Source organism: Ranitomeya variabilis, chromosome 1 (genome assembly GCF_051348905.1).
Source record: "Ranitomeya variabilis isolate aRanVar5 chromosome 1, aRanVar5.hap1, whole genome shotgun sequence".
NCBI lineage: Eukaryota > Metazoa > Chordata > Amphibia > Anura > Dendrobatidae > Ranitomeya > Ranitomeya variabilis.
In genome coordinates, this window is record NC_135232.1 from 36,601,318 (window position 1) to 36,613,986 (window position 12,669).

At 41.8% G+C, this 12,669-nt stretch overlaps 1 protein-coding gene across 2 annotated transcripts in view; it reads left to right on the plus strand.

Annotated features, from left to right (window-relative positions):
* Positions 1 to 1,049: 1,049 nt before the first annotated feature.
* Positions 1,050 to 12,669, plus strand: part of DCC (DCC netrin 1 receptor) — a 1,118,040-nt gene continuing 1,106,420 nt past the window's right edge. For both annotated transcript variants that reach the window (XM_077282231.1, XM_077282240.1), the window contains exon 1: positions 1,050 to 1,782. In XM_077282231.1, the coding sequence (XP_077138346.1) occupies positions 1,692 to 1,782 (91 nt within the window). In that variant the 5' untranslated portion in view covers positions 1,050 to 1,691. The remainder of the gene's footprint in view (positions 1,783 to 12,669) is intronic.

A 12,669-nucleotide genomic window follows, 5' to 3' on the forward strand; every position in this document is an offset into this window, starting at 1 on the left:
AAAATAATAACAAATAAAAAAGAGAAAAATAAGAATAAATACAGGAAAAATTGCAATAAGCAATAAAAAGCTGAAAAAGTGATATATTTAAAATAAAAATATAAAAGGAAAAAAATAATCAAATAAAAAAGGGATACAAAATAAATGAATATAGAAAAATAATAATAAATAAAAAAGCAATAAATAAGAATAAATACATGAAAAATAGCAATAAATATAAAAAAATATACAAATTAAATAGAGAAAAATAATAAGACATAAAATAAAAGAGAAAAGTAAGAATAAATGCAGGAAAAATTGCAATTGCAATAAACATTAGAAAGCTAAAAAAGTAATATATTTAAAATAAACATATAAAAGGAAAAAATAATAAAATAAAAAAGGGATACAAAATAAATGAATAGCGAAAAATAATAAATAAAATAAAGCAATAAATAAGAATAAATACATGAAAAAATAGCAATAAATAATAAAAAAATAATTACATTGGCTGGCATTTCAATCCAGATAAAAAAGAACAGTTTAATCATAAAATATAAGAAACACTGGTCATATGTAAGTGAGATTAATGAAGTTAATTATTTCGATCATTCCTGAAAAGGCTACAGTGGTCATTTTTGGCCAAGATCAAAGTGATCAACTAATTTCCTTAACCTTTATTTCTAGCGAAAATATTTAATTTTATCCTTTTAGTGCGAAAACTCTCCGCTGCTGGTATAATTACAAGAGAGGACCAATAAGAAAATCATTATTTTGCATTATTTTCGCGTAGCGCAGTAGTTGCCGACAACGCAGCGGAGATAAAAAAAAAAAAAAAAGATAAAGTGTTTTAATTAAGTTTATAGTGCTCTGACCCTCTTGGTTTTAGCTGCAGAGTTGGATTGAGTTTACTTAAAAATGAAGCAAGTGTCACAGGAGAAACAGCATGGCAGACTGGGAATTGTAATTTATGATCAGGATGCAAGTGACAAGCTCCAGCCTGCAGTTCCAAGTCGTGGCCCATAGAGGGCGCCCCAGCTTATGATTTTGAATGCACAGGCATTGAACAAAGGCTGAATTGCAAAGTCTGTTCTGTCCTTTTCCCTGCAATCCTCATTACAACCCAGTTCCTTTCCTCCTTCCCATCTCCACATTTTCACTTCCAGCCTCTCCACATCTCCAGATCAATGGATGCATACATCTGACTCTGAGCACACACACACACACACACACTGCTGGTGGACTAGTAACAAGTGAGAGCTTTTAAGCTGCTTTTTTTTTCTGCAATCAAAAGGGATCCATCAGCTCAAACTGGATTTATTAACCTATTCTTCGTCTCTTCTTTTTTTAATAATTAACACATTGGTATTTTTTACTGCAATTTTATTTTTTTCTTTTCTTTTATTTTTAGTTTTACTTTTTTATTGCGAGGTGGCAATGGAAATAATGATCAGGACTTCATACATTGGGATTTAATTCTTCTCCAGGATTTGGGATCTTTTTTTTTTTTTTTTTGGATGGATTTCACTCGGACCTTGCGTTAGTTTCTTGGATTCAGAAGCTTGAAGTGCACAGGACAGAAATTAAGTTTGTGTGCTATATATAGGGAAATTACAATATTCCAAACCTATCCTACCCCCCTTCCAAAAATAACTGAGCTGTCCATGTGTGCAGGGCTCACTGTGCAGCTTTCCAGAGGTGTTTGCTGAAATATGGAGAATTGTCTTGGATTGTTTGCACTACCAAAGCTTCTATGTGTCATCTTCGCCTATACATTGCACAGCTCCCATCTATCACTAGCTGGTAAGTGCCCAATGTGTGTGAACCTATGGCAATTTATTTCCTGTGACACTCTATGCATTGCTTTCTATGTCTCCCAGGAGCTATTTCATTTCATTTTTCTGCACTTTCAGACAGATTTTGGATTTATTTCATTCTGCATTTGCTGCAGTGTGAATCACATACATATTAAAAACCTTCAGAAAGAAAGGGGGGGGGAATGTCATGCACCTGAAGGTTGGAATGAATAAATTGCACCCCTCCCCCCCCCCCCATCACCCTCTCACCCTTGATTTTTCTTTAAGACACCAAAATATAGCTAGGATGTAATGAATGTATGTTGCAAACCACTTCCCCCTATATTAACATGAGCAAGGTGGGTTGGTGGAGGGTTGGGGTTATAATTGCTCCTCCATATTCATAGAGTAGGTTCAGAGGATCAAGTGTCAAGGTTGCAAATCTTAAGATTGGAGGGGGTGTATTGTAAGATGTGATGTGTTAAAGTGCATTAGTGCAATCAATAGGGGCAATGTTAAGTCCTATGTGATCTCGTTATGATTTGAGGTGGTGCTGATGGGGGTGCATTGTAAGATGTGAAATGGTAAAGTGCATTAGTGCAATGTATAGGGGCAGTGTTAAGTCCTATGTGATCTCCCTAAGATTGGAGGTGGTGCTAGTGGGGGTGCATTGTAAGATGTGATATGGTAAAGTGCAGTGAATAGGGGCAATATTAAGTCATATGTGATCTCCTTAAGATTGGAGGTGGTGCTGGTGGGGGTGCATTGTAAGATGTGATATGGTAAAGTGCATTAGTGCAATGTATAGGGGCAGTGTTAAGTCCTATGTGATCTCCTTAAGATTGGAGGTGGTGCTGGTGGGGGTGGCATTGTAAGATGTGATGTGGTAAAGTGCATTAGTGCAACGAATAGGGGCAATGTTAAGTCCTATGTGATCTCCTTAAGATTGGAGGTGGTGCTGGTGGGGGTGGCATTGTAAGATGTGATGTGGTAAAGTGCATTAGTGCAATGTATAGGGGCAATGTTAAGTCCTATGTGATCTCTTTAAGATTGGAGGTGGTGCTGGTGGGGGTGCATTGTAAGATGTGATATGGTAAAGTGCAGTGAATAGGGGCAATGTTAAGTCCTATGTGATCTCCTTAAGATTGGAGGTGGTGCTGGTGGGGGTGCATTGTAAGATGTGATGTGGTAAAGTGCATTAGTGCAATGAATAGGGGCAATGTAAAGTCCTATGTGATCTGTGCATGTTTTATGGAGAGAGCCAGGATTTAATGCTTTGCTGCCCTATACGTGCACTGCAATCAGATTGCTAGGGGCTTGTCCTAGCAGTGGGGGTGTTTGGAGAAGGCTGGTAGCATAGGGCTCTGCCATCTCCCACCACTGTGCTGCCATTAGGATAGGAACTGCATTATTAAGGTGATAGACTTATGCCAGTCAGTGCCTTCTGCTCTGTGTGTACTAAGAGGAAATGTCAAGCAGTAATAGGGACAAAATATCACAGCATTCAATGCATTACATGATAAGGAACGACACTACATGCTGGGACTTGTAGTGCCCAACACAAAAGCCACAGGTATCCTATGAGTCCACAATGTGGTGCTGAATGGACAGCTCCAAAAAATCATCGCAACAAAAGAGGGTCATGTAAAAGAGGGTCTTAGAAATGGATCAGATCCATGCCAGGGGGGTGTAGCATCTTAAATGCAAAGTTAAGGACCCCCCTCTCTGTCATGCACCAGGGCATTAATGTCTCTGCTCTGGAAACCAGGGGGGAAGGGGGGGATGAAGAATTAATAGTAGTGAATGGAGAGATGTTCAGATGAGGAGTGACTATGGGGGGCTATAATTAGGGATTATTTCACATGGATTGTGGGGTCCTCTATCTGATAAACCTGCATAATTAACAATCCGCTAATACAATTACAGGGGAGATTGCATTAATATTGGTGTTCCAGATCATCCAGAAAAATGTCATAGAATGTGGAAAGTGATCAAATAATTGGATGGAAACCTCAGAAAATCTCTGCAGTCACATCAGATCGAATGTCGGGGATTTATTAGCGGGGAAGTTTTATAGAACTTTCTATGACATCTGATGATCCAGCAACGATTCGCTGCCGGATCAGAGGTATTCTATGATATTATATATATATATATATATATATATATATATATATATAATGTATGCATTCTCATTTGATAGTGTAAATAGATGAAGTTCTCGGAGCATTTCCGATGCTGGCTGATTTGCAGGCATTGGTCCCTCTCCCCATCCATTGCGATAGGTAACAAGCTGCTTGATTCTGATGGAATTGGCTGGGAGATGTGGTTCGTTGTGCTGGAGCTGATAAATCAGCAGTGACAGGTCCCAGCATCTGTTCCTCCCTGGTTATTGATGCTCACTGGGTACAGCACCATTATTTATTGGTAGGAGTGGGGGGCAGGTGGGTGACGATGGGATCAATAAGTGATGTCTGCTCCCAAATATTCTGATGCTCATTCTCTGGGGTCCAAGGCAATGAGCTGATGGTGCGATTGCACAGGGGGGTTTAGGAATCAGTGTACCCCAGCTGAGCAATAGGAAATGTGCTGGAGATTTTTGAAGGCATTTCTAAGGCTATGGCTGCATTAATGGCTGCATCCTAATACTAACCCAATGGCATTGGCTGTAATATGCTGGTAGGGTCGCTTTAAGTAATGATGTACTACTATGGTGCCTTGCATAATAGTTGTTATTGTGCCCAGAAACTAAAGATCCCAAAATATTACTATGGGCTTTAAAGGGTCAGTGATAAAGGCTGTGGAAAACACCACATCGGGGGGCAAAACTTTCTTCTTGTAGCCACTTATAGTGGATGCACTACATGTATAAAACCAAATAAGAGCCCCCCCAGGAATGGATGCCCTCCTCTACCTTAAAAAAAAAAAAGACTGCTCCCCCTAGTGCATGTAAGGGTCTTCCATCACTCATTTCTATCCATGTTGTATGAGGGTTGGTGGCCAATGACTTTCTGGAGATCTGAGAATGAGATGGTCCATGACTAGTAATTAGAAATTAGTAATTAGTCGAAACGGTAACACGCGAAACGGCCGTCATCCACTCCTGCAATCCCCGCATTCCTCCCAATCCCACTTTCCAGACTCAAATGCCTACACCCTAGAGGTGAAAGAAAGGATTTTTTGAGACTTTCTGCAACACGGTGAGTGCCGCAATTTTTTTCTTCGAAGTATTTGTTAGTAATTCATTAGCAACCAGAAAATATGGGGGCATTTAGTGGTTTTAGTGTTCTCCCTGTAGGGTGGATTAGAGCGCCATTTCCCGATATACTGACCGCCCCATGGCTGCTTATTACCGCCCCGGAGGAGAGATGGTGTTTGCTTGATGATTGGGTCTAATGATCTTTTGTAGCATCTCCATAATAGACCACTTCAGATGTGAGGATGGGGGGCAGTCTTTATATTAATTACACACTAATTAGGATTGTAATGTGACGATCTGGTCTCTTTAAGGGGGTATAAAGCTGAAAAGGAAAGTTTATATAGGTAACAGATGGAGATCACCAGGGAGTCACAGCAGTTTGTCTGTAATGACCAGAATAGAGCAGCGGTACCTTTATTGAGGCACATTCACCAATATAACGATGAAAACAGAATGAAGGTGCGAAATAAATTATTATATTACAGCATTAATTAGGAATTCTGAGTCTATAGGACTGTAAGGTTCAACATATAACATCGATACACAGTAATCTAATATAACATATGCTAGAAGGCAGTAGGTTTTTTCTTTAACGATTAAGAAATAGCGCCACTATTGGCATCAGGCAGTGTCTGGTACTGCAACTACTTTAAATATATATATATATCAAAGCCTGGCCTAGGTCTAAGTTCCTTGTCAGTTTTCTGTGGCTGCTGAATGAGAGTCCTGCAAACTATTTCCTACCTGTAATATTTCCTGATTAGTCAGCCAAGTACAAAATTGTGTCTGTCACGCCACAATGATGACTTTGAGCAGAAATCCCGGCACTTCCAAACTCGGTTGCTATCAGTGAGGCTATTAATGGTCGTCTGAGGAAGGTTGTGCCGCTGAAAGCACTTGGGCAAATCATCAAGATCCTCAGCTGGCAGCTCCTGTGCAATCACCGACCAATGATGTCTCAGATGTGCTCGATGGGAGACAAGTCCGGAGACGTTACGGCCATGGGATCAGGTTTGGGTAACACGAGGAACATGTGGCCTGGAATTATCGTGTTAAAAAATGGCTCCTGGGACACTATAGAAAAATGGCTGTACCACTGGTTCCACCACTAAATCCATGTAATACTGAGCGGTTAGTGTACCTGGAATGAAGACTAGAGGGGTCTATTTACCGAACATTAGGCCACCCCACACCATAATCCTGGGAGTAAGACTGGTGTGACGTGCCTCACTATGGCTTCTTCATGGCATTGCCCATGAGGTCTCCAGACCAATTTCTAGCTATCGTGTCCAAGACAAGAACAGGACTCACCACTGTAAAGCATAGATCTCCATTCCATAGACCTCTATTCTTCTAATCAAGCCTCTGGTCTCTATCTGAAGACCACATTGGCAATGCCATGAAGAAGCTTTCGTGAGGGAACATCACACCGGTCATTCTCACGGGATTATGGGGTGGGGTGACATAATGTACAGTAAATGGACCCCTCTAGTTTTTATTCCAGTTGCACTAACTGCATTGATTGGGTGGAGGAACCAATCACCTTACGTCAATTGCTCTAAAGTGTCCCGCAGCCGTTTTTCAAGACGACAACACCAGGCGGTATGTTGCTGGTACTATTGTGAGTAGCCTGTGGGGCCTAAATGTGCTCCTATAATTGCAGCGTCTCACTCCGGGCACATGTGGGACATCATGAGACAACAATTGCAAAAGGAGCTGCCTGCAGTGGATCTTGATGATTTGCCAAAGTGCATTCAGCGCACCAGATTTTTCATTAGATGGCCATTAATAACTTTACTGATATCATGCTGGAAGATATGCTCCAGACTAATAAAATCAAAATTTTTTGAAAATTTGGTTTCCATTTTTTTTCATCATTTGCAGATCATTAACGTAAATCTATCCTGTGATTTCCCTAATTCCACAACTTTTCCTTCTTGGTGTTGCAGTTTCAATGTTGAGGAGCGTGTGTACAGTATATACAATGTTACTAGCTCTTTGTATAACATTTGAGCACCTGTCATGTGCTGTAATTTCAGCCCAGATCTCAGGCGCCATGTGGCAGCTACCTTGGGAGGAATCGGGGGTGTTCCTTTTTGTTTCTTTAGATTTAAGTGTTTTTTTCAAGCATTTTTAGATTAAAGGGAACCTTTGGGAAAGTCATATCCTCCCATGTATTTTCTCACCTGTATTCTGTTGGATGATTTTTGTAAGTTTTTAAAGGGATCGTACAGTACATTTTGTTTACACAGGGTTCAGAATAGATAACAAAACAACCGTCATTGAACTCCCTCATCTACCGCTCCTATTCTGATGGTCCCCTGCCAGCCTTTACTTGCTGCCGCAGCTATGAAGTCCTGCCTCAGGGACATGTGACTGCTGCAGCCAATCACTCGCCACTACTTAACCTTGCTTAAAGCAGTGATTGGCAGAAGTGGTCACATGTCTAAGAGATAGGACATTATTGGTGAAGCAGGAAGTAGACAATAAAATCAGGGCAGGGTAGCATCAGAATGGGATCAGTAGGTTATTAATGTATTAATTATCATTTCTTTCAATTTTTACCTTCTGGTCAACCACTTTAAATGTTAAAGTATCAGATAGGAAAAGATGTGTCTGGACCATTGCACATCAACAATCCTGGAATGCACTGGTTGGCAACTACAAATCATCCCAGTCCTGTGTCTACCGCTGGTGTCAGTGAATCTCCTCCTGGTTGCTTCCTATTTCTCCTAGATACAGTGAGGACATTTCCAACCAGATACTTCACTCCTACCCATTGTAGACTGGAATTTGCTCTCGGCTTGTGACATGCTGAACGCAGCTACATAGAGCGCAGCCTGTAGCCTCTCCTGTGACTTAAAGGGAATCTTTCAGTGGAATGAACCCTCCTAAGCCGTCCATGTGGACATACAGGTCATAGGGAGCTGAATAAAATGATACCTTGATATCTGCGATCCGATGTCTTATTCCAGAGAAATCCATGTTTTTCCTATATGTAAATGAGCTTTAAGATCTATGACCCGGACGTAGATCTCCCTGAGAATCTGCCTCCAGAGCTTATTCTAAATGAAAGGAGGTGTTACCAGTGTAAGACATGTAATGACTGACAGTCTGCTCTCCTGATGTCTCATACTTGTAATGTTTCCTTTCATTTACAATAAGCTCTGGAGGCTGATTGTCTGGGAGATCTATGTCCCGCCCATAGATCATGGGCATATAAGAAATGCGTGAATTTTTCTGGAATTAGACATTGGATCACAGATATCAAGGTATCATTTTATTCAGCTTCTTATGACCTTCCTGCCCATATAGACGGCTTAGGAGGGTTGATTCTACCGACAACTTCCCTTTAAGAACTGTATCTATGTCTCTCCAGTTTTCTGCTTACAATAAGAAGTTAATTTAAGAACTACTGATAGATGTAATTTGATCAAATCTTCCTATGTGGAGTTTGGCCAAGGGATTATGGGATATGTTTTTACCAACGTTACTTCTAATATCTGCTGCTGGGATTATGAATCGCTTTCATATAAAAAGTAAATTAGAAGTTGTGATAGGGTAAATGGGAAGACCACTAGTAGGTTACGTAACGTGGGCTAGGGCTAGAGCTGGTGGGAGTCATTTTTATGTAGTTTCCCTTTAAATCCTCTCCTTTGCAGCCTTCAATATTCACGTCATAGGGTTGGATTACAAGGGGATAATGGTTTGTTGTATTCGTAAACTATTCATTTTGGGTTTGGTCTGTAGGATAAAGTAGGGCATCACTAAGTGCCATATATCAGCCTAAGAAAGTCTTAGATGGGAGGGTTGTAGATGATCTATCGCGTATACACTAGGGTGTTTGCAGGATCTTATCACTAATGGACTTGGGTCATCCTGCAATGTGGCCCCTTGACTGTCGCCCATACAGAGCGGACATTTGTGAAGGGTCAATAAGAGCAGCAGCCTCACTATAATAGGACCATCAGAAAATCCTTTCATTACTCGCATTTAAACATTGATAAAGTTGGTCTTTAAAAATTAATTTGGGAAAAATGTGAAAATCTCAGGTATCAATCCTCAGGATTATTCGGAATGGAGGATACCATTGTCCGCAGGGACGACGACTTCATTTTAGATTTTCAATAATTTGATGTGAATTGAAGAAGTTGTAATTGGATTTCATTTTTTAGGGAGAGGGGAATGAAACGTCACAGAAGAAGGGTTAGGATGTCGTATGATCTGGTGCTAGCATAGAATGTAGACATTAGGGCTCATTCAGACGAGCGAATAACAATTAAACGGCACGCTGGTATTTAGCGGGTCTGTTCACATTATCTGTTTACTCACTGCATTCACTATTCTCTTCCAAGTATTGAATGAGACTTGCCCATTCAAGTTTATAGGTGAAAAGAAGCATTGGATCCCACACTGATCATCTGAGCAGTATCCAATTTTTCCGGATACATTGACAATATTAAAGTGAACTTGTCACCAGGGTTGGCCGATATGAATTAGGGCCTGGGGGCGGTCTGTCCGAGGGGTGTCGCTCTTCTTAGTACGGCACCTCCCATCTTCTTATGATCGCCGCCCTCCTTCTTGGTTCATGTGGATGAAGCGTCCCTGCATCATCCACACTGTCTCCTCGGCATCACGCTCCTGCGCAGACGTACTTATCTGCCCTGTTGAGGACAGAGCAAAGTCCTGCAGTACTCAGGTGCCAGAAAGGGTCAAGAGCCCCGGCGCATGCACACTGCAGTAGAGAAGTACGTCTGCACAGGAGCGCGATGCTGGGAGAAATGTGTGGATGATGTAGGGACGAAACAAGCAGGAGGGCGGCATCTCAAGAAGATGGGAGGCACCGGACCAAGAAGAGTGACACCCCCCAGACCGGACCGCCCCGCAGGGGAGTATAATAAAAGTTCTTTTTCTTCTCTCACAGGTCGGATCGGGTCTTATATACAGCATTATATATCAGCCCTGATGGGTGGTGGCCGTATCTCATATTGGCCAGACATGGTGGCGGGTTCACTTTAAATAGGAAATTGTATTTGATATTGTACATTTTAAACTCTTGGTATATAAAATCTGATGTAAAAAAAAACAACTCACGGATGACAGTGTAGATGAAAATGTCACCTCGCCTGACTCCGGCATTAAACCCCACAAAACACAGGCTATTTGCATCGGTCGGGCAGGCGTGCAGATGTCGCCTCCACCATCATGACACTATTTTCGTTGTGCTCATTGACACCACCCATATACCACTGAGCGCCGTGTCACTGACTCTCCTTCAGGTTGCTTCCTCCCCCTTAGATTCCTATAAATACTGTACGGACATTTCACCTTTTCCACCATTTTTCGGCTTAAGTTTGCACCATGCTTGCGACACGCTGAATGCCGCTGCACAGGGCGCAGCTTCCACCCTCTCCTGTGCCGGTGTCTTTCCAGCTCCATCATTAGCTTGGTTGGTGGCTGCCACATTCTATACATCATTATACCAGTTCTTAGGAAAGCAGAATGGTCCACGTCAGCAGTGATACGTAATGAGTTCTCCATCCTTGTAGAGTGATAGAACATCCCTGTGCTGCTTCGGTGTCTTGTCTTCAGGACCCCCATAGATCCTGAGAATAGTGGGGTCAAAATTCTGTTATGGTGCTGCCATATTCACTGTTTCTTTTCCCTCTAAATTAGTACCCCAACCACTCTGCTGTGTACGGAATAGGTCTACTTTAGCTCCTTGCACAGTCGGGTGGCTGAGAGCGCTGCTGTGCGGTAAGAAGATAAAAGGAGACAGAATATCACTCCAGCACAGCTCCCCTTATTATCTGGATTGGTTGGGGGTCCCAGAGGTCACTAACTATCCCCCGATCACAAAGTGATGTTATATCCTGCGGATCTTGGTGCAAACATGGCTGTAACTAACAGAGTGCCCAGCTGACATTGGTGGGGATGGAGGTGACATCTCTGCTGCACTTGACAGAGTTAACTCTGGTCCATCTGCCCGTCCGCACAGATGCGAATCCACAGAAAGGACCTTTCCCATGTTTGCTCGATGCCTCGCTCGCCCATCTGTCACATTGTAACGCACGCTGCTCACTTTGCTGTGCATTTCTCAATTGAAATCATCTGTCACCCAGAGCCGACATCTCCCGGGCAGTGCCCACCTCCGATCAGCCATGATGGGGATAAGCAGCGGATGTTTTCTTCCTGCAGGGAGATGCTGCGATTCAATCAATAAAAACACTATGTCTGTCCCTCCGGCTCCCACCCTACTGCCCACCACTGCGATCTTCCCTGCTTAGCATTCCCGGTCACCCCTGCATGCTGGATTTTTTCTTACACTTCATTCAGTGCCATTTGTAAGGCTATATAGTTTTATAGATAATTTGAGACCAATTAACTAACACAATCTGGGGACTTGTGGGGTCTGATATTAGAAATTCTCTAAAAGCAACATATTAACCCATTACTTGCCAAATTAGCAATTTTCATTTTTTTTTTTTTTTTTTTTTTTTTAAATGACAGATTTTTAATGATTTGGGTCCTAATGAATCAGAAACATAATTTGCAAAAGGTTTTCAAGGATGGATTTTTCAGAAAAGGGCGTCCCAATATTCAATTAAAATGACAATGAGATGATTTCCTATTTTGAAAACATTCATTTTACAAACACAACACAAAAAATCGGACCTAATTATAAAAATTATAAAATCTTAGTTGCTAGAAGCTAAAGATTAGGCGTCCCAAAAAAAAGGACATTGGTAGATAATGGGTTAATATCAGTATCAATATCAATATCAGCAATCCCTAAGTTATATACCGGGTCCTGACTCCAGAGATGTAGCTCCGAGCCCCCATGAGAAATCTGTAGCGAGACCCCTTACCTGTCATGTGCAGGTGCAATTTATTGTATTTGGGTTTTTCCAACCCCTTAACATCTAAGATCAGGATGTAACTGCTACTATTACATCCCATCAAGCCACAACACTGGTAAGGAAATTAAAGGGGTTGGATCACAATTTAATGTTACATTTTTCTATTAGATCAGACTAAATAAAATACCTTTTCAATTGGAATATTTAAAAAAAAAAATGCTTCTGTGTGTAGATATTGCAGTTTCGTACTTTGCTATGCCACCCCCTGCTGTCCTTTCGATTGTCTCTCAAGGCGTCCACCTTATGAATAGTCACTTGGTGGTCACACATGCTCAGCACACCTTATGGGTAGTGATTTGGTGGTCACACATGCTCAGCACACCTTATGAATAGTCACTTGGTGGTCACACATGCTCAGCACACCTTATGGGTAGTCACTTGGTGGTCACACATGCTCAGCACACCTTATGGGTAGTCATTTGGTGGTCACACATGCTCAGCACACCTTATGAATAGTCACTTGGTGGTCACACATGCTCAGCACACCTTATGGGTAGTCATTTGGTGGTCACACATGCTCAGCACACCTTATGAATAGTCACTTGGTGGTCACACATGCTCAGCACACCTTATGGGTAGTCACTTAGTGGTCACACATGCTCAGCACACCTTATGAATAGTCACTTGGTGGTCACACATGCTCAGCACACCTTATGGGTAGTCATTTGGTGGTCACACATGCTCAGCACACCTTATGAATAGTCACTTGGTGGTCACACATGCTCAGCACACCTTATGGGTAGTCACTTAGTGGTCACACATGCTCAGCACACCT